Source organism: Symsagittifera roscoffensis, chromosome 4 (genome assembly GCF_963678635.1).
Source record: "Symsagittifera roscoffensis chromosome 4, txSymRosc1.1, whole genome shotgun sequence".
NCBI lineage: Eukaryota > Metazoa > Xenacoelomorpha > Acoela > Convolutidae > Symsagittifera > Symsagittifera roscoffensis.
Genome location: NC_087065.1, coordinates 76,827,776 through 76,854,804, shown reverse-complemented (window position 1 = coordinate 76,854,804; position 27,029 = coordinate 76,827,776). Strand labels below are relative to the sequence as shown.

Genomic DNA, 27,029 nt, shown 5'->3' with positions numbered 1-27,029 from the left:
CTTGCAATTTCAGCACTTTTCTATGTGCAAAAAAGCAAACTGAGCGCAACCTGAATACAATGCGTTTATTTTATTACACAGGTACACATATCAACTGAATTCAGGTTGACGTCCATACAATAAAAACTCTTGTCATACGATTTCGCATATGGCGTCTATGGAGAACAAAACTTTATCAAACAATCTCAATACAAATTTCCAAAAATGTTTAGAAGTTTAACACAAATTTCTCATGCAATCGACGTTTTTGGCTTCATGTTTGTATGAAAAATGCTTGTCGTCCAATTTTTATGTATATTAACATCATGACAAAGATGTTTTTGACCAAACACTAAGCTATTCAGAAATCTTTCTTAAACATTTTTTAATTCTACTACTTACAAAAAAAATAATTTCAATTTGATATAGACGTTGATTATATATATCTTAGTTTTGTAATTTTTTCTTTTAAACGTATGAGTGCCATAAGTAAATATTTTCATCAATTTTTGATTTTTTTCAAATTTCTGTTTAATTTATATTTTGTTTAACGCACCTCAAATCATTTTTATTTCCTTTGCAACACTTTTAATTTCATCGTATGGTAGGTGCTTTCTGATAGCGCTTTCCGAGCCAGTTTATACTATATATGCACTAAAAACTTGGAAGAAAATATGCATAATTTTTTTTTATTCAAGAAACTCGTTTTGGATTCTTTCATTTCAAAAACTAGCCTGCAGCGGATAAATTTTTTGGGTAATCGGGTAGAAAAGCAATCTCATTGAAGTCAAATATTAAAAACAGTGCTAAAACAGATCGTTCAAATGGTAAGTTTTCTGATCGACAAAAATTTTAAGGTTTGCGCGAAAGCAAAGTATTGAAGCAGAGATGCAAATCCTCGTTTTTGTTGTGACCACTCTCAAAGAGTAGGAAGAGGGTGGTGCTATGTTGGAGGGTGTTATTTCTCGGCTGGTCGTAGGTATTCAATTTAATGTTGTTGGAATTCAATAAAAGGTGATCCAGATTTCAAAAAGATAGATCAAAAATTTCTTAGAGTCAATAACAACTGGTCTGAAAGTTTTCTCTTTTGAATTATTTTTTTTCGGTATATTTGTGCCATTATTTATTCATACTAATAGATGAACTCTTGTCATGAAAATTTAGTAAATTTATGTTTCATTGAAAATTTAGTAATCCTTGAAGCTGCGGAGTTCCTGCCAGGACCCATGAAATCAACAAAAACTTTTTGGGAAAAAAATGAAAAAAAATTCCACAAAATTTTATAGTTTTGTTTTGCTGTAGTTTATTTTTCAAAAACTATCATCTCATTTTGTTTTTGCCACCGTGGACTGCTTCACTTGCAGAGCACAGTCATGCGACCACAAAATTTGATGATAAGAGTTGAAAAATAAAAGACAACAAAATGAAAGAGTTTTTCTTAATATTTTTTTCCGTTTTTTTTCAACAATTTTTCTTTGATTCCATGGATTCTGGCTGAAAATCTAGCCTTCCAAATTTCTCCTGCTAAATTGTCAGTTTGTTTAATTTTGATCACATGTATTTTGCATGACGTGTGTATATTTTTGTTTTGGTTTCAGGAAAATAAAAATGTCAGTCTGAAAATCCAGTTGCAAATTCAAATCGTAGATATGAGTAGTGCACATAATTAACCAGGATAATGACTGTCCTGGTTATTAATGTGTACTGCTCTTGTCGTTGATTTGAATTTGCAACTGGATTTTCAGACAGACGTTTTTATTTTCCTGAAACCAAAACAAAAATATACACATGTCATGCAAACAACATCTGATCAAATTTAAGCAAATTGATTATCCAGTAAAAGGAACTTGGTAGGCTGGATTTTTTAGTTTGTTTACTCTGATTAGAAACAGGCATCCGCTATTATACTGAGCTGCTGGATACTTCCCGCAGAAAAAAAAACAACATCACCTGTTTTTGAGGAAAATATGAAATTTTTGTGAATTAATCATTTAGACAGTTTGTGAGTTTTTTAAAAATAAGCAGCATTCTCCAAATGTTTTAATACATTTGTGCTTATTTAATCTGATTTGGTCAGATCTTTTCAGAAGAAGCTGTTTCTGGCTGGGAAGTGAAATTAATAAAAATTGAAATCGATTTTTTTTCTTTTCATAAGAGGGAAACGAAGTCACTAAATATTAATTCGAATATGGATCTTTTTTGAGTCAGTCCTAATACAAGGAGTTCGCTTTAAAAGGCAAAACGCATATCAGTCTCCTTTATTTATGACCTGCGGCAGAAACTTGAGTTATAAAAGAGAGGCTGCCATCTATCGAATCAGCAAAATTCTACCGACTCATCTTCGCAGTAAGTCACATTAATATATCCGGCTCTGAGTGCCCCCCCCCCCATATCTTAGTTCGGATTTATTACACTTTGGCATACGGACTAGCAAAAAGGCTATTCGAAATTAGTGTTTTCATAACCCCCCTTTCGTGTTTAGTGTATTCGATTGTGTTTCCATGCACATCATCGTAGAACCGCGTAGAGCCGTTCCGCTACCCCATGTAATTCATGGGAGGGGGAGGGGGAAGGGGTCTTGGGGGTTACCGGAAATGAAAAATATCCGTGGTTGATTTCTGCGCCTTCTGTACATTGCTGTTCGCAGTAAAAAAAATTTCGATCTCGTGGTCAAATGTTACAAAGTTTTGCAGAACTCTAGCTTCATTTCAAATGCATATGTTTTTTTATTAAGGTTCGTAAATCAGTGATTACATCATATAAAAAAGGTTTGTCTAATTACATCATAAAAAAAATAATATTTGCGGAATTTGTTAAACAATCTTATTCTAGTGGTTAGTAATTTATAAGCTTAGATGAGCAAATCGCGCAAACCATTATGGACAGGTGCTTCCGATCTCGCGATCTGATGATTTATAGGCAATCATTAGTATCGCTGGACACAACTTCCTAATTAACACCGCACCTAATGCTTCTCGAATCAAGTTAATCTTATCGAGCTCGGGAGTCATGATGCTAGCTTGGTTCTCACTTTTCATTTTCGGTCAATACGAAAAGTCTACGCAATTTCATCCAATTTGATTTTCTAACACATAATTTCACTAAATAAAAGGACTTTTCCAGAGCCACGTTTGTTTATAGTCGTTGCAAAAAAATGTAAAATCGGGCAACTAGTGTTTTTAAAAGGTAAAAACTCTTATCATGCGACAGCCTGGCGAGCTTTAAATGATGATATGGAGAGTACGATTTGAGTTGTTCAAAACAAATTGTCGCCCAGAACAGACTCAAAGTAGACAATTGTTTCAAATTTGATTGTTTTTTTTGGAAAAAATCAGTCAAAACATACCGAAGTACTTTTTTTTGGAAGAAAACTTTCAGCACATTCAAAGCATACCGCGAGCACAGTCGAAACATACCGTGAGCACGGTCAAAACATAACTCGAGCACGGTCGAAAAATACCGCGAGTACGGTCGAAATATACCTCGAGCTCGGTCAAAAAAGACCTTGAGCCCGGTCATAAATTGCAGTGAGCAGATCGAGATTTTTGTCGGATTTTTTTGCTTGAAAAACTGTAAAACAGATGCAAACAGCAAAATACAGTACACACACACACACACACACACACACACACATATATATATATATATATATATATATATATATATATATAATATACTTTTAATGTACAATTAGCTAGACCATCATATTTGCTGATAATGTAGAGAACCAGACGGCCTGCACATGATCCCAAAAATAGGTAAGCAAATTTTGTGGGTCAACGACAAAACTCATCACCATAAAAACAGAAAGCCATAAAACAATCATATGAAACATTCAAGTATGAATAAAACAACAGTTGTCAAGAATCAGTCGGAAAAGATTGTTAACACTTGCTTGGTGCTAAAATTTGAAATCGTATTTTTTTGAATTTTGTTTCGAGTTCTTGATACCACCTCCACGAATCAACGAATCATGAAAAATGTCAGGTTGAGAGAAAAAAAATGGAAAGCCGACAAGATTCGGCTCAAAAAGTTTAAAAAGGACAAACATCGATTCACAGCTACGAAAGCCATCATCGTTTGACTTTTTCAGTTGAAACTTGAATCAAACACAACCCACTTAATAACTCAGTATTGCTCGAGCACTTGAAAATGGTTGAGTTATGGTCGAGACATTCAAAAAATTTCTTGCTGGGGTCAAGTATATTACCTTAATAGCACAGTCAAGTATATTATTTGTGGTCGAGGCAGTGGAAAATTATCATGTTTGGGTCGAGCAATTTTTTGGATGAGTTTGGTCGAAAAAAATTTTGGTGAGGTCGTGCGCATATTTTTTTCGTTCGAGCACGGTCCAAACAACATTTGCGTGAGTCGAGCACATTTTTTTAATCTAACATTGCCGAAACATATCTTGTTTGGGCCGAGAATGGTCGAGCACATTTGTTTCAGCCGAGCACGGTCGACCCAAACCGATTTTCGGTCGAGACAGTCGAAACATAATGATTTTTGGTCGAGACGGTCGAAACATAAAGTGAGCACCTTGACACGGGCAAGTTCTAAAACATGTTAAAACTTTGTCGGAACGATCAAAAAATGAGAGAACAAAAGAAGAACAAAGAAAGCGTTCTTGTTGCGGAATCCACTTACAACTCACAAAGTACACAGTTTGGCCTCGGAATGATAATAATTGAAAAAATGATTGGGCCCATATAGTTTCAAAAAATATTTTAGAAAAAGCTTTTTCGAATTTTATTTACTTTGTAAAGATGTTAGCAAGAAACTAGCTTTGCTTGATCATTCTAGCGAGTGAAAGCATGAAAACAACTTGAGTCACTATTTTACAATTTTGCAAATCTACTACTCTTCTAAGCTTTTTTTGCAGTTTTACTACATCCGAAAGACTGGCTTCAAATTTAGTTGGAAATTGTTGAAGTCTTTTGTTAAGCTTTTTGCACAGATGGTCTCTTTCATTTTAAAGTTTTTCTCGGCGAATTGACCAGCTATACCAGACAGTAAATCTGCCAATCATTTGCTTAATGACTATTTTTGTCCTAGACTTTGAATTAGGTTTTTGTGTCAGGCTCAACGTAATGGTTAGCTCGGCAAACTTTGAACTTGAAATTGACCTCCATTTGAAATTTGGAAAGCCCAATTTTTTCCATACTTAACAATTGAATGACAGATTTCAACATGTCTTCTAAAAATTTCCGCATTTTTGTGTTATCAAAAAATGCGGCTCTAGGATTAAAGCCCATATGAAAAAAACAACCTTATGAATTTGAAATTGTTTTGTTAGAAATTTTTTGCTCTTTGCACCATTTTTTCTATTCGAAACCGAATTAGGGCAAATTTTATCAAAAAGCTCAGATACCTTCTTGTATGTTTAGGTTTCAGCTTCTACATTACCACACAGTTTCAATCGAAGGAGTTTTTTTTTGTGACGCAAAAAAAAATGACGTGAAACGCGTACTCCAAATAAAAGTGGTTACAATAACTGTAGGTACAGACAACAATGCGTTCAAATTCTGCCAAGACAAGGTCAAAGCAAGAGTCAAACTCGACACGGCAGTAAAAGATTTTCCGATTTTTTTATTGAGTTAACTTTAATTGAAATTAGACTTGATAGATAAAAATGTGGTAAAAACTGGTCGAGATCCTTCAACCTGAAAATTAGATTGAAACCCGAGCTAATGAAAACACCATGTAAAATTGAAAAAATTGGCGCACCTGAAATTGTTAGCAAGGCGAAAAGCGTGCGCACATTTTTTACGTAGGGGCATAGGTTGATATTAGAGTCGAGATAGAAATGCAGTGACATCGAGTCAAAGCCGTGGTTGAGAAGCCATGAGACATAGTCAAGACCTTGTCTAGACACAATTCTACTTCTTTTCTGTCGAGATTCTTAACTTGAACTAGCTCTCGTGACAGAAACTCTTATCTCAGCGCATTTAATGCAAATGATTAGAAACCGCTTGTCAAGTAGAAGAAAGAAGTTCGCAATTATCGGCAAAAAATTTCTTGTTTTGTGAAACAAGAAAAAGTTAGAATTAAGTTAATTTATATTTTTGGTCATTTATGGAAATTATGAAGCGGAGTACGTTGAACGAGTGGCTAACTGGTCATTTTTTGTCTATGCTTGACAAGTTCGCTGCGAGTCTCGAACTATCCACAACACTATACCAAACTGAAGCATTTAGCGCTAAACAACATGAATTTTAAAATAAATTTTCCATATCGATTGGTTAGAGTTTCAGTACTGCCGAAACTTAAGGAACTGATTCAAAGTAATAAAAGGATTATGATTTCAACTATAAAGGGCACTAACGGAGTGTAAGTATTTGGCTCTTCGTGGAGTTCTAAAATAATCCTCTTTGAAGATATGTATCTGATTGTTCTTTGATGGCACGCTTGTTTTACTAGCAATGAACAACAAATCAGATCACGTCGTACCCGAATGACGAACTTTCTGATTGAACTATGGAAACATTAATTGAAAGGCGGAGACAGCTATTTGAAAGATGGAACACATTAAGCCACTTAAGCCGTGCTAAGGAGCTTATGGGATGAAATACTGCCTTTGATTTGGTCAAAATCTCCAAGACCTCAAGATTATATAACCTCTTCCAGGGGCGGCTTTTTCGTAGGTCAACCAATTAGATTTTTTGAGCTCTCCCAAATCGCTATAAAGATCCCATTTTGACCAAATTTTTTGTGCCGCAGGCTAATATTTTAAAAAGAAGGCCAAAAAACGCGTTTTTAGGCTCTTTTTGGTCGGTCCTGCAAAACTGGATGGCCTAAAATAGTTAGTTCGGCAGTGGGTCGGCCTAAAAACGCCTTTGGGTCGGCAGTGGGTCGAATCCTTGAGAGCAGAAACTTCTGACCTTGAGAATGCTCAAAAATTAACTGTTCGCCACTTTTTAATTAAATTTTTGGTCAATCGACTCTAAAAATTGTCTAACTTTTTCGTTTAATTGCACAATTAAATTTTACGGGAGAGAAGAAAGAAAGCGACAGGATTATGATTGAATTGCGTCACAACTCGCTTTTATTGGAAACTAAACTTGGTTTTATAGAGTTAGTGTCTCGGTCAGCTTAAGACAGTTCTGTCAGACATTGCAATCATTTCAATCCACAGGTGTAAACTCTATTTAGTTGCGCGTATGGAGTAAATATTGGTGTTTTCAATGTCACATTCGTTGTTGGGAACGTCTTAGCGCCAGCCTGATCAGTTTGGTTTTGGTGGTAATAAAGGTATTCGACGACTGCATTTCCTATTTCCGTTTCAGCCAGTGTTCAGACAGCTAGAAAAGTTTCCGCTTCAATAAGACCTTTTATCGTCATTTTAAAACAAAATATCCAGTTCAGTAATCAGAGGATAAATAAAAGCCTGATTCAAAGCGACACTAAGTTCTTCTTTTAAATCTACGCCTTAAGAACTCAGGTAAATCTACATATACTTGTAAACTCACATGATTTATTTAAGTGTTGAATCCTAAAAACCGACTTGGAGCATATTATTTGGCTTTCATTTTTTGAAAGTTTCTTTTTTTCGTATAATTTTCGATCGAACTCCCACAATTACTCTTTCCTTCAGAAATTGGACACCCTGACCACTTAAAGGGTCTCTCCATGTCAATACTATTTTTTGACATCCATTTATTGCCGAGCCAGTTCATCAGTTTTTTCTCTTGAAGCAATTTGTGGGGGGAAACGGGGTGGGGTGGTATTTGGAAAGCAAAAGCAAAAAAATTTTTGTCAACTCCTAGGGGCGGATCTGGGATTTTCTCGAGGGGCGGGGGCGGATTTTCAAAATAAATTCGAAAATTTTGTTGATATTTTTTTCTAGGTCGACCAAATTCATTTTCTGAGCTCTCCCAAATCACCAAAAAGACCTAATTTTGACTAAAATTTTCTGCGCCACAGGCAAAATTTCGAAAAACAGGCCAAAAAAAGCGTTTTTTGGAAAATTTTGACAAAAATTAGCGTTTTTTCGGCGCGCTCTTTCCCCTCATTATTAGTATATTTTGGCGCCAAAGGCGCCTTTGTAAAAGTTTAAGGACAGTCAGCCAAAAATGGATATCTCAAAGTAGTACAAAAGCGGGACCTTTTGGGCTGGCAGGGCCTAAATCTGCCCCTTCTCTACATCATATTGATGGTTTTCACAGCCTATCATCAGACTAGAGTTACTCAAATTCATCAAAAAGTTAGTAACTAATTTTTCTATAAACATTTTTTAGCGCGACGAGATGGCTAATTCAATGACTAAATATGTGCAGATCAGGGGCGGATCTAGGATTTTCTCGAGGGGGGGGCGGATTTTCGAAAAATTTTCCAAAATTTTGACGACCTTTTTTTTTTTTTTAGGTCGACCAAATTGATTTTTCGAGCTCTCCCAAAGCACTGTTTTGGCCCTATTTTGGTAAAAATTTTCTGCGCCGCAGGCAAATTTTTGAAAAAACAGTCAAAAAAAGCCGCTTTTGGGCACTTTTTGAAAAATTTTGACAAAAAAATTTCGTTTTTTTTGGCGCGCGCTCCCCCTCAAAGTTAGTATATATTGGCGCCGAAGGCGCCTTTAGAAAAATTTTAGGGTCGGTCCGCCAAAAATGGATTTCCGAAAAAGTATCAAAGGGGGGACCCTTTGGGTCGGCAGGGGGTCGAATCCCTGAGGGGGGGGGGCGTCCGCCCCTCCGCCCCCCCCCCCCTAAATCAGCCCCTGGTGCAGATCATACTGTTTTAAATCTTGGAGAAAAATAGTTTCTGTTTTATTGTTGATCTAACAGATTCAGTTTAAACAAAGATAGCCGGTTGCTGTGCAAGTAGCACAAAATATTCCGACCATGTTCATAAAAACTACAGTTTTCTGGTGTTTTTTTTTCAAATCAGTGGCGTTTTTTGTGCGTAGTGTGATGAAATAAATATACAAACAAGTATAAAATTATTATTAACTTAGGCATAATTGACAAGAATTGAGTTCAAAAAACTAATAGTAAACAAAAACATGAAAAACAATGATCAAAAAATTTCTGAAAGTTTTCTAATTTTGCACAACACTTTTCAGTGTTTTATAGAAAACTATTGTCACAAAGAAAGCGCAAAATGAAGCTTCCAAAACTAGTAGTAAAATTTTAGTTTTGAGGCTAACTGATCAATTCGCATTTAATGAACATTACTTTTTTCTTCTGAAAAAAGGGAAAACTTGCTAACAGTTAAAGAAAATTTTTGTTAGAAGCTTTATTTAGCGCTTCTTAGGCAATATAAAATTTGAGAAGACGTGATATTAATTAAATGTTCTAAAACAAATATACAAGATCAATGTGCAAATATATTTAGAAAAAAAATGTTGAAATGATTTTCTTAATTTTGTCATTCGTTTTTTCTTTGTTTTTCTTCAGACTTGTTTGGTTCTCCCATCACACTACGCGCAAATTAATACGACACCAATTTGAAAAAAAACAGTGTCGGAGTTTTCTATGCTAGTTGCACAGTAATCTGCCATCCTTGTTGTTTGTTTTTGAGTCAGATAAAAAATTTTGCATTCTAATTGGTTGAAAAACCTACTGGAGAAACTCAACCCATTTTTCAGAAGGGGATGATTGTCCACTAAGTCATGCTTGTCAGTCAAAAAAAAGTTTGGAGCTAATTTTAAGCACATAATTTTCAAAAAAAAATTAGACCAGGCTCTCTAAGCTTGTCTTAAAACTGAGCGAGCCCCTTCAGTAAATGGTTTTGGGCTTTTTCATGAAGCTCAGAACAAAATTAAAATAAGGCTTACGAAGTATCTTCGAGGTACATATTTACTACATTCTTGTTTAACCACTCGAAGACATTCGCATAATTATCTTGCAGATCTCTAAATAATCGCTTACTTTTGTAACTTGATCCTCTGCTGATAAAACGATTTGATTGCACTGCTCTGATTAGATGTTCAATTAATTATATTACTTTGCCATCAGTATAAGTTTGTGTGTGCCTTATTCATGTAAACCTTACTGTATGTAACACATCCTCATTAAATACAATTGGTTTTTGCAACTTTGCTGTGTGTTTTGCAATTGCAAATGCCAAAAAATTAGGCATTGGTTTCAACAATTTTTTAGGTTCTATTGTGAGTTAATTTTTGATCAATAATTTAAATCATACATGGCATATATGAAAAAATATGGCAATGTCACGCTGCATTTTTTGAAAATCTATTGTTTAAAAATTTGTCTGAATGGTGTCAGTTGTAAAATGGAATAAAAAAACGAGAATTTGGTTACGAACAACAAATATTCATGTTTTTTCAGCAAAGCATTCATATTTTTTTTTCAAACTCCCTAAATTTGAAAAAAAAAACGATATAAAACGGCGCACATAAACTGCAATTTACTATTTCACCCTACAAACTAGACCTTTCATAACTTCATCAGCTCTTAGATAGTTACATTTTCAAACTAACTTCCCTGATAAAGTTTAGATCCATGAAGCTCAAAAATATACAAAAAAAGTTCATATAAATGGAGAACTGAAACAACATAGTAATGATTCGTTATCGATCGAAACAGCGCGCCATCAGACAGTCTAGACGGCCTCAGTTGCAACGCCAGTTAGCTCAGGACAGAGAAGGTATCCAAAATGCTCAGATATATTTCAAACCACAATAACTTGTATTGGAATGAGCGTTTGTTTTAAATTAAACTAATTGCTCATACCAGGCTGATTTAAAATGAACAAGACTGCTCGTATCAGGGTAAAGCCCTGAATGTTCCGACTGCCTTTTAAGGTTTATGGAGCAGCAGTAAAAGTATTAAAAAATTAAATGAAATAAAACAAAATGAAATTTTTTTCTAAAATTTGAAATTTTTTGTGAAAATCATCCCCCCACACGCCATATAAAGTGCAAAAAGAGAATTTCGTTCCTTGTAACAACCAATTATGGCAAATCAGCTTCGTTCAACCAATTTGGAACGATTTATAAGAATTATTAAATCTCCGCTTACGCGTTAATAGCTCGAATTATATCGCGCGTTAATTGTCCCAAATTGGTCAATATGGCCAAAATGGCAATCTTTAAACCCTCATAACTTTACGGAAAATGATCACAGGTGAAGTATCTTTTCAAATTTAAGCTCAGGACAACAATACTTTTTGAATGATATAAAAAAATTCCATCAAAAATTGCTAGTTAAAAAGTCGAAATTTGTCTGAAGAAAAAAAAACCCACCCCGAGCACAAATATTCCGTTACTTTCGTATCGAAAGTCGGAACAATAACTTTACAAAAAATGATCACAATTGAAGTATGTTTTCAAATTTGAGCTCAGTACAACAATACCTTTCGAATGATTTGAAAAGATTCCGTCAAAATAAGGGCTAGTTAAAAAGTCGAAATTTGTCTGAAGAAAAAAAAACCCACCCCGAGCACAAATATTCCGTTACTTTCGTATCGAAAGTCGGAACAACAAGACTATTCGTATCAGGGCGAAGCCTTGATTATTTCGACTGCCTTTTAAATTTAATTGAGCAGTAATAAGATGAAAAAGTTAAATGTAAAAAATAAATTATAAATTGTAAATGCATTTTAAAAAAATTGAGTGTTTTTGCAAAAATCATCACCCCAGAAGCCATATAAAGTACAAAGTGATAGGTTTTGATGCAATTGACAAATCAATTCTGGCAAATAAGATTCCTTCAGTCAATTTGAAATAATTTCTCAGGCGGATTAATTCTCCGCGTGCACGTTAATAGCGCGAAATACAACGCGCTCAATTGTCCCAAAATGGAAAAAATGGCAACCATTAAACTCCCATAACTTTACGAAAAATGATCACAGTTGAAATATCTAAACTTTCATCTCAGGACAGCAAAACTTTTTGAATGATATTAAAAAGTTTTCGTCAGAAATGGCTAGTTAAAAAGTCAAAATTTTTCTGAAGAAAAAAAGCACCCCGAGCACAATTTTTCTCTAACTTTCGTTACGAAAGTCGGAACAATAAAATTGGTGGAAATTTTCAATTTATCTTTCGAAAATGGAATAACATTAGACAAAAAGCGACTAGGACAAAGTTGTTTAAGCTTTTATCAAAATTGATATAATGCAATTCTCTCTGAAGTTCGGACTCAATATTTACACCCTAAAATTGGAGAAAGATTGTCACTTTACGTTGGCAAGTGCGTGTTGCGTGAAACTCAAAAAAAAGGGAAAAAATAAATTTTTTGGCAAAAATTTCCCGAAAGTTGTTATAATTCCAAAAGCTTTACCCTTATACGAGACCAGTCTTTTTTATCAGTAATTTGCTGTACTTGCAACAAGGGTTTTGTTTGCAAAATTTCACTTTTGGAATACTTAGTTTTTTTATTATCACATATTCACCAATAAACCAAGCAAAAAATATTTAATTAAACGTAGAAAACTAAATAAATCAACATATCACTATATGCTATGAAAAATTGTCAAACAGTTCGATTCAATAAAATAGGAAACTGGTTTTTTAGGGTTCTTTTTAGACAAACAACTTCTGGTTTAGACAAACAACTTATTAAACAGCTTAGAGAAATGCTCAAAACATCGGAAGTGCTTACGATTTATAAATTGATTTTCCTATTGTTATAACCAGTTCAGTCAAGTGAAGTAACAAAGCACATGTAGTTTGCTATTTTTCAATTAAAGCTTGACAAAGTTTTATTGTAATCAAAATCTTGTCTACAAAATTGTAATTTTTTTTTCAAAATTAAAAAAAATACGATTTGTTTTTTCCGTTTAATCAATGTCGCAAGAAAACTTAGTCATTTTGTGTTACTAAAACATGTGGACTAATTTTTCACGCAAATGCAAAAGAGTATTTTTCGGATCTTGAGAATTTGAACTTTTATCAATCTGACTACCTTTAAGTGGTAGCTTGACCATAGAACAGTTCTAACTTCATTCAATTTATAATAATAAGATACCAAAAAAACGCTGAATTTTTTGGTCTGGATTCTGAAAACGTCTCTGAATTAGTATTTGCACAAACACAAAAATATTATGAAATAACTGAAACTAACAATTCTAGTCACGGTGACAGTTGGTCAATATTACTGGAAGCTTCCTTCTATATCCAAAATTATTTGAAAATGAACGTTTTTTTTTGTATTTCAGAAAATCTTTTATAAAAAACAGATCGCTAAAGAGTTAGCTTAAATTGGAATCAGCTAAAAAAAATTTCTAGAGAATCATCGATTTTAAAAACAAAAGTTGAAAATACAATTTTTGAAACCACGAGTGAGATATCTATCGGTTGCATTCAAAGCTGGTTGCGTCGTATTTTTCTGAATTGTTTGTCATCTAAAGGCGGCCATATTGTCTCTCTGAACAAAAAGATGATCACTTAACTTCCTTTTACTAAATTTTAACAACGTCTAGGCAGCACGATGATCTGATCAAGGTTTTCGTTCAAATCAATTGAGCTTATGAAACAAAAAGTATAGTTACAAAAACAGATCAAAACAAAAAAAACTTGAAATTATAACGCTTCAATCTCATATAGGTTTTTTTAGACAAACAATTATTGGTCAAAAACGGAAAAATTTGCTCAGAATTTCAACAGGTTTATATGCGGCTATTCAACTTGCTAAATCGGGCCCAAAAATTTTGTTTAGTCCTTTTGTTTTTTTCTTAAATAATCAAAATCTACGCCAGAACTATTATTTCATGCAACAATAAAACTACAGTAGATCAATGTGACACTATTACATAGCCTAACAAATTTTGCAAAGGGTATACTGTTCTCAATTTTGCATAATAACATTTTTTTGTGGAAACCAAAAATGCGATTTAGTATTAAAACTGCTATGTTCCAACAATTAGCGCATTTTTTTGATATTTTCAAAAAAAAATATTACACTCTAGAAGAGATTCATTTTGACATGAATTTATTGTGAAGTTTTCTCGTAAATTGCTAATTGACTAAAAAGCCGAAGTTGATCCATTTTTGTATTAAATTTTTCCGCCCGAGTTTTGTAAAATGAATTGCACCACGCTGATTTGGCTAAAAACATAGCAAAAACTTTGTCGCCTTAATGTTATGCAAAATATCAACATAACCTGAGAAAGACGCGTTTTAACTTTTGTTGATTTTGGTACCTAATACTTAAAAAGAAGTCCATATTTGTCTATAAAAATTTGATTTTAAGTTTCCAAAAATCCCATTGGAATACGGCAGTTTTATTCAGGAAGAGTTTGGGCCGAAACATTTGGTCGTCAATTGAAGAAAAATGAAAACTTTTGCGCATTAGTTGTCTCAAAGTAGTCAAATTCGAAATTTTTCAATTGATTTTTGAATCAAACAAAAAACAACGATGCCTCGCCATCATATGATATCTTCGAGCTCAAGATATCAAATTTTTTGTGAAGTTTGATCAAAATTTGTAAAAGAAAAAGTTCTTTGGAGAAAAAAATCATAACCAAAAAAAAACAATTTTGTCATATTTTCTCAAATTCAAACCAAAATCAATTAACCACTGAACAATTTGTTGGTTAAATGTTGCAGGGAATTGTTCAGGGAAAATGATCGCGCGCAAAACAATGGTATAAATTTTTTCCATAGAATCTGCTTTCGAAAAAGATTTTTTTCTAACTGGCACAACCTTGCCTTTTTATTCATATTTCCTGAAAAAAAACTATGAAAAAAACTTACCACAATGTTTTGGACAACAACTGTGTGTACCTCAAATTTTTTGTTCCTATGTAGGTAGAAAATAGAAGACCGAGTAAAAGTTAGTAAAAACCCAGTAGCATTTTGTAAAACTTGTACTAGTTACTAAAAAAATCTCTTCGATAACAGAAAAACATGTATAAAATAAACTAAAGAATCAATCAACAATGTTCATTCTTAAAAAAAGCGAATTGGATGGGACATAGATAATTATTGAAATGATGTTTAAGCTGAACAACTCTAGAAAAACTGAGCAAAAAAGCTTAGCTCCGTTTTTGTCAGCAATTTATGGTGTTATTCCTAGTTTTTATTAACGATATACTGCAACACTTTTTCATGTTGAAGTCACGCTAATTCATGAACCTTGACCCGCCATAGCATTCAAATGAAGTTGGTAAGAGACGACGCCTCCTACAAAACCTCCAGTATTTTTAAATAACTTTATATTGTTGCGTTAACGGAAGATATAGATATCAAACCAACGCCACAAAGAAATAAAAAAACGAAGTTATCGCAATTTCTTTGCCAAATTTACCTTGCAAAACTAAGCTCGATTGTAGTGAGTGAGAACAAAATTAAAACTACAGCAGCCCGCTTATATTTCAAAAGAGGTCAAAAAGTTGTGAAGCAACGTTCGTTTTGCAAAGTGTGTTATCACAGACAAAAAACTCACCCCTGAATAACAAAACAAAAATCTAATCAAAATACCAAATTTTGGCTTCATCGCAATTGCAGGATTAAATGAAAACAAAAATTCTTAAAACATTACGACTTGAGCTCCTGAAAAGCGAAAAAAAATTTAAAACGCTAGCGAAGCGCACAAAAATAATAAAACTTTTCAAAAATATTAAAAATCTTCCCGGATAAAACTCTTCAAAAAATTGGCACAGATCAAACACTGGAAATTGCTTAGATGAGAATGCCAGAAAAAGAAGATACAAAAGCGTAACTGAAGGAATTTTTAAATGAAGGAGGCCCGCAATGAACCTGTCAATTATTTTATGTAAAGTACTGAATTGAAATCATTTAACAAAAATTTTTAAGCTGTTAGTGGGTTTTTAGTTGTTGGTTTTTAGTTGGTACAAACCTGTTTTAAAGCACAGCGAAAAATTAGAATTGCTTCAACACAGTCTATATCAACTATAAAAATAAAAGCAGTTACAGAAACTAGGCTAAATAAAGATGACTCCCAAGCTAAAAGTAGATCTGATTTTGTCTCAAATCGGCGGCCAGCCAGAGGTGGAGGTGTTTTTCGCAAATTATTTTGTTATTGAAACTATACAGGAATGAAAAACATCAACCTACAAAATTAATTATTGCAAAATTAAGTATGAAACAAAAGTCACAAAAATTCCTGAGCAACAAAAATGGTAAAATACTCAAAAAATGTGCTAACTTTTACTGAACTGTCGAAAGCAGTTTTTTGCCAATTCATAAAAATGATTCTAAATTAGAAATAAAAAATTGTCGAACTGCAGCCCTGTGGCCCCGTCGGTTGATTAATTTTTTAAGAGAACAATGTACAACTATAACCACATTTTTTTTTTAAAACTCAGATTTTAACAGAAAACAGTTTAAATACAAAATAAAGCAAAGTACAGTAAGCTTCAATGTAGAATTGATTAAGCCAGTCAAAAAGTTGCCTTGCGAGTAAAAAACTTACTCCTCCTACATTCGGAAAACAAAATCGTAATGATTAAGATCAAAAACAGTTTAAGGATCAAATTTCTCCTTTCCCTAGAAATTTTTTAATGGTAGTTAAATGATCGAAGCGAAGCGTCTGTACTAAATTTTAAACTCATTGCTCATTGTTTCGTATCAAATGACCTGCTTAGTTTTATTAAATTCTTTTGTTTATGTTTCTCGTAAAATTCGTGTTTTGTCGACATAACTTCTGGCCCAATACTGACTTATTTGTGTTAAATTTATTATACTTCAATTATTTCTTCCAGAATAATAAAAAACAACAATAACATAACCATTAAAAACTAATCTAAAAATTACAACAATTGTAAAATTCGGAACCCAGTTTCTAGCCTGACAGAACATCATTAGAGCAAGAGGTCCATTTTACGATAAATATATAATTCATGTTTTTGTGATTCGTAGAGGATCTATCAAAGGCTATCAGGCATGTCTAAGCATAGTTTGTTTTCTAGGCTCTTTCCCCACCTGCAATTTTTAACTAGTAAAATTACTGTTCACATTGTCCGATCGATATGAAAATTGACATGCGGACTGATTGGGCTGAACCAAACATATTTGATTTTCATCATTAACCTTGCAAAACCACTCGTTACACCATAAAATTGATTTTCGTGTTTGGAGAGGAAGAGCTGATTTCTATCATTTCCCCACATTCCAGAAGCTCAAGAATTTTTCAAATTTTCTAAATTATTCTAGTTTTTTTGCGGCTAGAATGTTGACGTGGTACCACTATTGCAGCCGTAATCGGTCAGACTGTGGTAAACCTGAAGCTAGAGGTCAAGTGAGAGCTCATACTCACACACTTTCATTGGCATGGCAGCGGGTCGAATACAAGATTGGACGATACCAAAGTGAACGCCCCTGGTCAAACAGTTTCTATTACTTATTGATCTCATAATAACCAAAAACATGAATGTCTCAATTTACTTCAACTTTTCTTCGTTTCACAAAGCTGAAAGTGTGTTTAAAAGTTTTTAAGTAATCAAGAAGCAATTCCAGTATTTGTGTCAATGGTTTAAATTGACCATGTCAGAAACTTACATGGAATAATAAGTGAAGGAATCAAGAAGGAATCAAGAAGCAATTCTAGTATTTGTGTCAATGGTTTAAATTGACCATGTCAGAAACTTACATGGAATAATAAGTGAAGGAGATCGATCAAATCAATCAGTCGCTGATAACGTTTAGAATTAATTGCAGATCGCGCACTGTTTAGTCCAGATCTCATACAGTTCAATGTCTTATTTGTCCTAATTTGGACCATCTCCAACTGTACATGTAAAAAAGTATTCATTCAGACTTGATTTTGACTGCAATTCTTCTTGAAAATTTTGTTCTAGTTATATATTTTAAATTATGATTAGTTATAAGTCTCCGAGACGTCTAGCTCGGACACAAGCGAGGATGCGCGTCCACCACCCACCATCAGTCACCAGAGAAGGTCAATTACATCGAATATACATCCAGAGCGGATAGCACCCTTAATTTTTCACATTTTATCAGACATAGAGAGCGAGAGCATCTGAAGGTTTCGACAATTTTATCAGACACTCAGAGCGGATAGCATCTTAATTTATTTCACAATTTTATCAGACATGCAGAGCGGAGAGCATCTTAATTATTTTTTTACAATTTTATCAGACATTCAGAGCGGATAGCATCTTAATTTATTTCACAAATTTATCATTCATGCAGAGCCGAGAACGTCCTTATTTTTGACAATTTTATCAGATATGCAGAGCGGATAGCATCTTATTTTTTCCAAAATTTTATTAGACATTCAAAGCGGAGAGCATCTAATTTTTAAAAAAATTCATCAAAAATGCAGAACTGAGTGCATTTTATAAACTTTTTCACAATTTTATCAGAAACGCAGATCGGATAGCATCTAAATTGTTTTCACAATTTTATCAGACATCTAGAGCGGAGAGCGTCTAAATCTTTCAACAATTTTTATCAGAGATGCAGAGCTGATAGCATCTTAATTTTTTTTTTGACAATTTTATCAGACATGCAATGCAGAGAGCATCCTTGTTTTTTGAGAATTTTATCAGACATGCAGAGCGGATAGCATCTTAATTATTTTTTGACAATTTTATCAGACATGCAGAGCTGATAGCATCTTAATTATTTTTTGACAATTTTATCAGACATGCAATGCAGAGAGCATCCTTGTTTTTTGAGAATTTTATCAGACATGCAGAGCGGAGAGCATCTAAATTTTATCAGACATGCAGAACCGAGAGCATTTAAACTGAGAGACATCCAGAGCGGATACTATCTAAACTTTTCTGACAAATTTGTCAGACATGCAAAGCGGAGAGCGTCAAAATGTTTTCGACAGGTTTTTCGAGCTAAAATTTTTGTTATTATTTTATCAACAAGGAAAAAAGTAAAATAATCTCAAACTCTTAATAGATTGCTACACGGCCAATCTGTCCTTGAATTCAAAGGTATTTCTTATTACACAAGCAAACGCGTGTGTTACAAAATGTAATTGAAATCGAAACAGCATATTTTTCCGTTCCTTTTCTGTATAGTTCTTTCAGTTATACTTGCTTCATCCGCTTGAGTAGAACTTTTTCATAGCTACCTGATTAAATTTTTAAAGGATATCATAACTAGGTATTGCAGCATGGAGTTAAACTAAAAATTGAGCTCAAAATCTGAAATGCAAGATAATTGTTTTTTGATTTCTTGATTTTAGGTTCAAAATGGATTTTTTTTTGGTAGTGTGTTCAGTGCTTCCGGTATTGGTAGTGATCAGTATTTTTGGCAGTTTTCAGTATTGTTGTTCTATTTAGCCAAAAACAAAAGAAATTATTCTATTAGAACTGTTTTGACACAATGAAACTTGACATTTAAATTGCGTTTTCTCAAATTGGATTAATTTTTTTGGCAAAAACTTATGATGAGCAATCTTGCTTAAAACTTTAACAAAACCAATATGGTGCTATTTTTTTTGTGAGTTTGGACCAAAATTTTATTCCAAAAACGATAGTTTTTGGCTTTTCAATCAATCGAAGCTAAACCCAAACATATTTGTTTAATTGCTGACAAAACTACATCACTGCAAGCTTTTTATGTTGCCCAACAAACTCTAACAAGATTTGAATCTCCAAAAATGGGCGCAAAATCTTTTTAAAGAGTTTTAAGTAAAAAGTTGGTGTTTTGTATAGTGAAAACGACATTTTTTGGCTATCCAACGATTAAATTTGTTTATACAAAGCTGATGCTTTTTTAGCTGTTCTCAATTTTTGTTGCACTACAAAAAAGGATCACTTTACTATAATTTTTTCAGCAAATGGGCATATAGTTTTCGTAAACATTTTCGACCGGTTTTGGGGTAAAATTTACGGCTCGAATTTGAAAAATAGTCGAATTCATTTCATATTTGATATCCAGAAACAAAACCAGGTGTTATGTCCAGGTTGTAACCTTTTGTCATACTTGAAACCAAGCGATGCAAGATCTCTTTTAATGATGGAATTCTCATCAAAAACATTTTGCTTTTATCTTGTCCCGAGTTTTCAAAAAACCAGAAGAGATAAAATATCTAAAGGTTGGTAAAAACCTAATGATTACTCTAAAAAATGATTGGTTTTCATTTTTTTTGAACTTTCCTGGTTTCTGGACTTTGATTGAGTGGCTTTTTCATTTTTCTGTTTTCATTTAAATTCATCAAGAATATGTGAGTAATAAGGCAGTAAAATAGCTGACAGCATAACTCATTATTATTTCCAACTTCAAAAAAAGGTGGAATAATTGTACTCGGAGTTTTTTTCAGGCGAAATTAAATTTTCAACCAGTGATTATTTTTGAACGTTTTTTTGTTTGTTGTTTGAAAAATTTTGATGTCTTAAGCTCAATTTTTGAAAAGTTCTTTGCACTTGTAATTATTTTTTACAAAGCATTATAAGTTTTGAAAACTGCCGAACAATGCACTTGGGGAAAGTTAACTCGAGATAAAGTTTTGGCTAATAAATTATAAGCGGCGATTTGATCCGGATCAAAAAACTTTCCCAGTATAAAGGAAGTGAACTATTTGGATGATACATTACAATAGGTGGCTGATATAGCTCATTTAATTCAGCTGAGCAAAAAATGAACCGGTTCTTACCGGGTTTTAGTCAAATTGAGCAAGATATTGTTAAGATCATAACTAAAACTGGTAGGAGAGAGATTGTATTTGCAATTGTCTATAAATGATTTAAAATAACCGATAATTTTCTTGACCAAACTCCAGAATGCACAAACTAAAAACCAGTAAACAAGAATTTTTTAATGATGATAATTATGATTGGCATTGTTCTATGGGCTGTTACCGGCTGAGAAAACAAATGGCTATGTTTGTTAGTGCACAAACATCTCTTGCCGGTATCCTTGAGAAAAAACTTCATTTGTAAATTTGCCATTTTTAAGTTTGCGAAATAACTGTAAATTTGCTTTTTTGTTGTAAACTATCCTATCTCTCAAGTGACAATTATTTTTTAATTTTGTCACTTACAATCAAATTTATGAAAAATTAGTAGAGTCTGCCGTACCCGTGATGACATTTAACTCACATTTCTGATTCTAGATCAGTTCTGATCGCAACTGTGACAGAAGTGCACAGGGTGCGTATTCATAGGTTCCAAAATAAAAAATCAGTCCCATAGGTTCCAAAATTAAAAAGCAGTCGCATAAGTTCCAAATCTTTTCAATTGGTCAAAAGACTAAATTAGCCGAGTCTCGGTTTAAGGTCGCCGGTGGGCGCGGCGATAACCGGCTCTAAATTTCGTATAGAGTCCTACCCTTTGGTGGCAAGCTCGCAACACGTTGGCGCGGCTGCGGCGGTCACTATTCTGCAGCTTGAGTTTATGCTGGTTGAACAGTAAAACATCGATCCATAAATTCGTTGGCTCAAATTTCAACCAATCAGAATTCAAGAAGATAAATTTTGGAACTTATGCGACTGATTTTTTATTTTGGAACCTATGAATATTGGAACCTATGGGCATTCACTGTGCACAGGAGTGAAATTATATGAACAGCTGCAGATCTGGACCAAATCTGGCCGACATGTGATCAGACCTGGCAGATACGTGATCAGATCTGTCGAGCACGTAATTAGATCTCAGTAACACGTTGCGCTTATAGCTAAAAGGGGAAATCATAAATGCGTTCAAACGCCTTTTTGTGACCATGCTAAACCGAATAACCTCAGCATGGGTCTAGGACAATAAGCTGACAGGATTTCAAGCCGACGAGACTTCAAGCCAAAAATTAAACATTACAAGCACCTAAAAACGCTAAATTTTTAACGTTAAAATGTTTATTGTGAAAAAAATGGGCAAGTTTAGTTCATCATAAGCGTTCTTCATGACAATGCACCACTTAAGAGTGGCATCAGAAAGTTGGATCAGCCGGATTTTGAAATGCATAAATTATAAACATGAAAAACCCCATGAACAATGTTTTAATTTTTTATGTTCCTAAACATCAATTAGAGGCTCAAAAATAACAAAAAAGCCAATAACTTGTTAAGCAAGCTGATGAAATTAAGAAATTCTTCAAAACAATTTTCAAATTAATCATATTTCATAACCTTTTGACAAAATGTTCGGCTTGAAGTCCCTTATTATACGATTCGGCTTCAAGTCCCGTCGGCTTGATGTCCGACACCCCCTCAGCATAGTTTAGTAACAAATAGACAATCGCATATTTGAAATACTCCCCTCCGTTTACCTCCCCCCTCCCCCCCCCCCCCCGTTTACCCACGCCCCATTGTACCTCCCCCTGTTTACTTCCCCTCCGTTTACCTCCCCTCCGTTTACCTCCCCCCCCCCGTTTACCCACCCCCATTTTACCCGCCCCTTAAGCCACTGGGTTTTTTGAACACTTCTTTCTCATCATGCGTTTTTAGTTTTTTTATATTTTTTTTGTTGAAATGAGTTTATCAAAGTTTTTGCCAGTTACGTCGTCACAAGACAATAGTTGTTACACTGGATTCACATCATCGCAGCGGAAAACGAGACAATTGAGTAACCTAAAAAAGCCTGATTTAAAGGTGTTCAGACATGGTTTTTTTGAAGAACTTCAGCACGGGTAGCCAAGAGAAAAAACAACCGCATTCGAAGTAGAGGAAAACTGCTTTTATCCAATACAACTCGAAAAAAAGCTAGTTTTTTGAAAGTTGATACAAACAGGAAGCTGAAACTTTTTATACGTATTTTACCGAAATCTTTATTCGCAACCACAAATTTGGTCGAATGGTCAGTCCTCTTACATTCCCTTACGCGACCGAGACCAGTAGTTTTTCTTGGCACAAGTCTCTAGATCGGGCATTAAGAACTTCAGAATCACATCATCAACAGTTACTGAAATCAAGTAGAGTGAAATCAGGACAGAGTAAGAAAAAATTGACAGCCTTGAATGGTGTTTTTGAATTCTGGTTGTTTGCTCATCTTGACAAATTTATTGAGAGACAGTAACGGATGTAGAGGCAAGTGGGCGAATTTCGGGGCGTACGGCGATTTCTTCAAAGATTTGACCCCTGTCGACCCAGATATCAAACTTTGGCTGACGGACCCTAAAAAAATTTAAAAGGCACTTTTCCCGGTGGAACCTGATCTAAACTATATTTTATGATTGGATAAATTAAATGTTTTACCAATGTAAAGTATTTAATATTAACCAACCATGATCCATCTAACTAACAACCCACTTATTTGTAAGTGCTGAAGTTACTTGTAATTTCAGCACCAGAGAGATTTGAATTTAACTTAGAAATTAGTTGGACTCTCCCGAGCACTTCAGCAGCCGCAATAAACCAGTATACCCTAGATCTATTGAGCCTAGCAGAGACTAGTTAAACAACCTGAGACTAGATAGTATAAGAGTAAGATTAGGATCGGTATTAGACTAAGAAGTTGCACGAATCTATCCGGCCGAAAATAAGATAGCGTGACGAGCAGACGGTGTACCCTATCCGAAATTACTCTATGAGTTACACTTCGGTCCTAACTCATCTGGTGCGACCATAAGTCTCGAACAAGACCTTACTAGATTAGAATTAACCAAAATTAGATTAGAAATTAGACAAAAACATTTACAAAATGTTATACGACAATAATTTAATTGAAATGTCTCTCCGACTCAATAGATCAGAGCCAATATTCCGAACCATAATAGAACTACCCGGAATTGGAAGAAGACCTCGAACCAAAGACGACATACGACAAAGTAGAAACTTGCCGTATAGTTATATGATAGTTCGGCAAAAGCCAGAACAAACTTTTATATTTCGAATACTACTTGCAATGAATTTAGATTTTCATTTGCAAACATAAAACCTTGAAGTTAATCTTCAAAATCATTTCAGGCGCTAAACAAAATTAATATTATACAATAACGATTGATAAAAAGATCTAAGATCGTTTTCCTAAAACTCTGCAGTATTATACAAAACATGTTTGAAAAATATTTATTGGAAAATAAAAATAAAAATTAGTAGCATGACAATAAATGGTTAGTAATCATAAATCATCTTGTTGTTCCAGCTTCATCACCTAAAACATAACAGCAATCATCAACTCACTAATATCATCAAAACACTAAATCTTTCCTTTACACACATTTAAAACTTTATTAAAACTTAAAGTCACTTAATTTTAAAACCAGATCATCAAGGCTTATCCTTGGATCTTAAATCATTTTCTACTTAATTAAAATTTAAATTTGATCATCAAGGCTTATCCTTGGATCAAACAGAACAACTTTGTTCTCCCCCACCCACTTAATTAGTGTCTAACGACCTCAAACGTCGATTCACTACCCAACCCTTTCTAAAGACCCAAGACTAATAGAAATTTTTAAAACAAAACTAATCATTCAAATTAGGATAAACAGTGAAGAACTTCGGTTATTCATCCTTCACTTGACCCCCCCTTACCAGACCCAAGATAAATCTTAGACTTAGTAAGTTTAAAATAGTATCTAACGAACTACTCGCGTTCTAATTATACCTGAACCTTGTGGATCGATTTACTATTCTCCAACCCTTGAACACAATCACTACCCCTAAGTAAGATTAAGTAAGTTAACACCTTAGCTTATACTAGTCACGAGAAAGTAAAAATCATTCTTCGGAATCGATATACTTTTCTCTCCAACCCTGAAAAATAGACCCAGGTTAAGCTAACCAAAAAATCGTAAGAACTAACAGTTTAAGAAAAATAGAAATCATTTAACAACCTTTGCATCCGTCATTCTAAACCTTATGTCATTTAAAAACCTAGGAAATAAACAAACAATCATTTTACACAATTGTGAAATAGATAACAAAAAATACGACCTTGTAATCACACCTCATACACAAACAGTTGGATACATTCGAACAAAACGACAAACACTGAAGAGAAAAATAATAACTAAACAAAGACAAATAACACGAAAAAGATTTTCAAAAAATCGAAACGCATTTTCAGAATCAGAAACCAACAGTTTAGACGAACTTTACAAACTAAAAGACTCAATAGATAAAAATTACCCACTTCACGATCAATTATATTTTTCTGACTCAGAAACAACTTCAAATTCATCACAAAGAGGAAAAAGAAGAATAAAAAAGCAGTACAAACACAAACCAGTACATCTATACAATTGGAATCAACCAATTCGACACATTAATAATTACATATTAACAGTCATCGAACGAAAAAATGAGTTCAACACACACCCCAGGTGACGAAACTCCAGATGACGATGAAATCTTTCCTTTTATAGTAGACGCAGATACTGATAGAGGACAACACATATTTTGTCAAAATTTACTCGTAAATTTATTTGAACCCGGAATCAGTCCATGTAAAACAGAGTTCCCCGATGTAAAAATCAAAAGACAAATCATAGATCACTACTTAAAAGATATATGCAACATAACACAACAGTATGGAATCTACTCCATAGAATTCACTTCCCCAAACCATAATAATAGAACATATACTATACAAACAGACGATCTTGATTTAGAATTTTCAAAAGTTTTTTCAGAATATATAAAAAGCATCCAATACCATAACTCACAAAGAGCAAACTCCATTTTCACTAATGAAGTTTTCGCAATAATATATAGTTATATTTCGATATTAGAAAACGAAATCCCATTAACAAATGTCTCACCGACAGAAACATCTAAACATTTAAAAGTACGACATGAAATTACACTACTCTCTAGTTATTTAAACATCATTAAAGAAAATTTCACGAAAGATGACGTTTCACAACATACCAAACACGATCTACAAAAAATTTTAGCATGGTTCATAATAGATTATTTCACACACAATATTGATTTAATTGCACAAGCAAGAAAAAATTTTAGACCCCAAAATTCGAACGATGATACCGCTATCACAGAACAATCAGATTATGTTTGGGACCCCGACTGGTCTCATCCCGCATTTATAAGCTTTCCACAATCAATCTCAAGTCAAGCAATAGGTACAATATCTTACATAAGAGATTATGTCAGAGTAATACCATTAACAATTGATGCAACACCATTAAACTATAATACATTTTTACCCGATACACAAAATAATAGTTTAAACTCTACAGTCATACACAACGAAAACCTCAATGGAACTAGGAATCTTACTCAACAAGATATCCAGACACCATCACACTTCATAAATGAAGAAATTGTACACACAACAACTACACAACAAAGTATTTCACCAATACGCCCAAATTTAACAACACCAAGAAATACAAATCCTTCACAAACACAGGTAACCTTACAATCAACCGTTAAACCTTCGGTTGCCCCTAAATATTCACATATGGATTACCAAACATACAGACCCATGACAATACCATCAAAAACACGCAAAACATTCACTAGAAACAACTTTGCAGACCATAATTATAATTATACACATCCATCAAAAACAAATTATCAACCACAAAGGAATTTTAATCAATATACAAAACCTCGAAACTGGGATAACCCAACGGCCCAATATAATTCCAAAAATTTTCAACCAAACCCTCCACAGGATCGCAGTGAAAATTACCCATTTTTTCAACAAAATAAAAATAAAAAACAAACATCTTATCAAATGGATTATTTATCCTCAGATGACGATTTCTTACAACCAGATATATTTGCACCAAATACTCAAGAATATCGTAGACAAGGAATACAGAAAACACGTACAAATTATAGGAATTTTTCTCCACAACCGATAGATGCACAACATCAACAACCAATTCAACAGCAAAATCCAATTAATACACAATCTTTTCAACCAATTCAACAACAAAATCCAATGACTGCACACTCGTATCAACCATCACAAATGCAAAATGAAATACCACTCCCATATTATCTTCAACAACATGAAATAACAAGAAACCAACTTTCAAATTTTTCTCAAATGCCAAATGCAGCAGAATCATTACAAATGACAATGAATCCATACCTAATGGGTGGATCATCAATAACATCAAACAAACCTTTAATGGTTTTCACAGGAACAGACCCTGAATACTCTGTAGAAGATTATTTAAATGCAGTAACAGCAAACCTGATTTTAAATATAGGACCTGAACCAATTAATACGCCACTACATCAAAACTGGATACATCGACGCACAGCGTTGATACAAACAACCTTAGATGGCGCAGC

At 33.8% G+C, this 27,029-nt stretch overlaps 2 protein-coding genes across 9 annotated transcripts in view; one reads left to right on the top strand and one right to left on the bottom strand.

The window, feature by feature from the left end:
- The window catches only part of LOC134843976 (potassium channel subfamily T member 1-like), a 154,575-nt gene that overhangs the window by 14,330 nt on the left and 113,216 nt on the right, over window positions 1-27,029 (top strand). For 2 of the 8 annotated variants that reach the window (XM_063860382.1, XM_063860381.1), the window contains exon 2: window positions 2,184-2,325. The exons of 2 other annotated variants lie outside the window; for them this stretch is intronic. In XM_063860382.1, the coding sequence (XP_063716452.1) occupies window positions 2,244-2,325 (82 nt within the window). In that variant the 5' untranslated portion in view covers window positions 2,184-2,243. Of the gene's footprint in view, window positions 1-2,011; window positions 2,326-7,270; window positions 7,421-10,361; window positions 10,585-17,594; window positions 17,799-27,029 lie in introns of those variants that run through there. 4 more of the 8 variants (XM_063860380.1, XM_063860388.1, XM_063860379.1 and 1 more) reach the window with 4 other exon arrangements.
- The window catches only part of LOC134843974 (unconventional myosin-XVIIIa-like), a 319,060-nt gene that overhangs the window by 266,613 nt on the left and 25,418 nt on the right, over window positions 1-27,029 (bottom strand). The gene's annotated exons all lie outside the window — the stretch shown is intronic.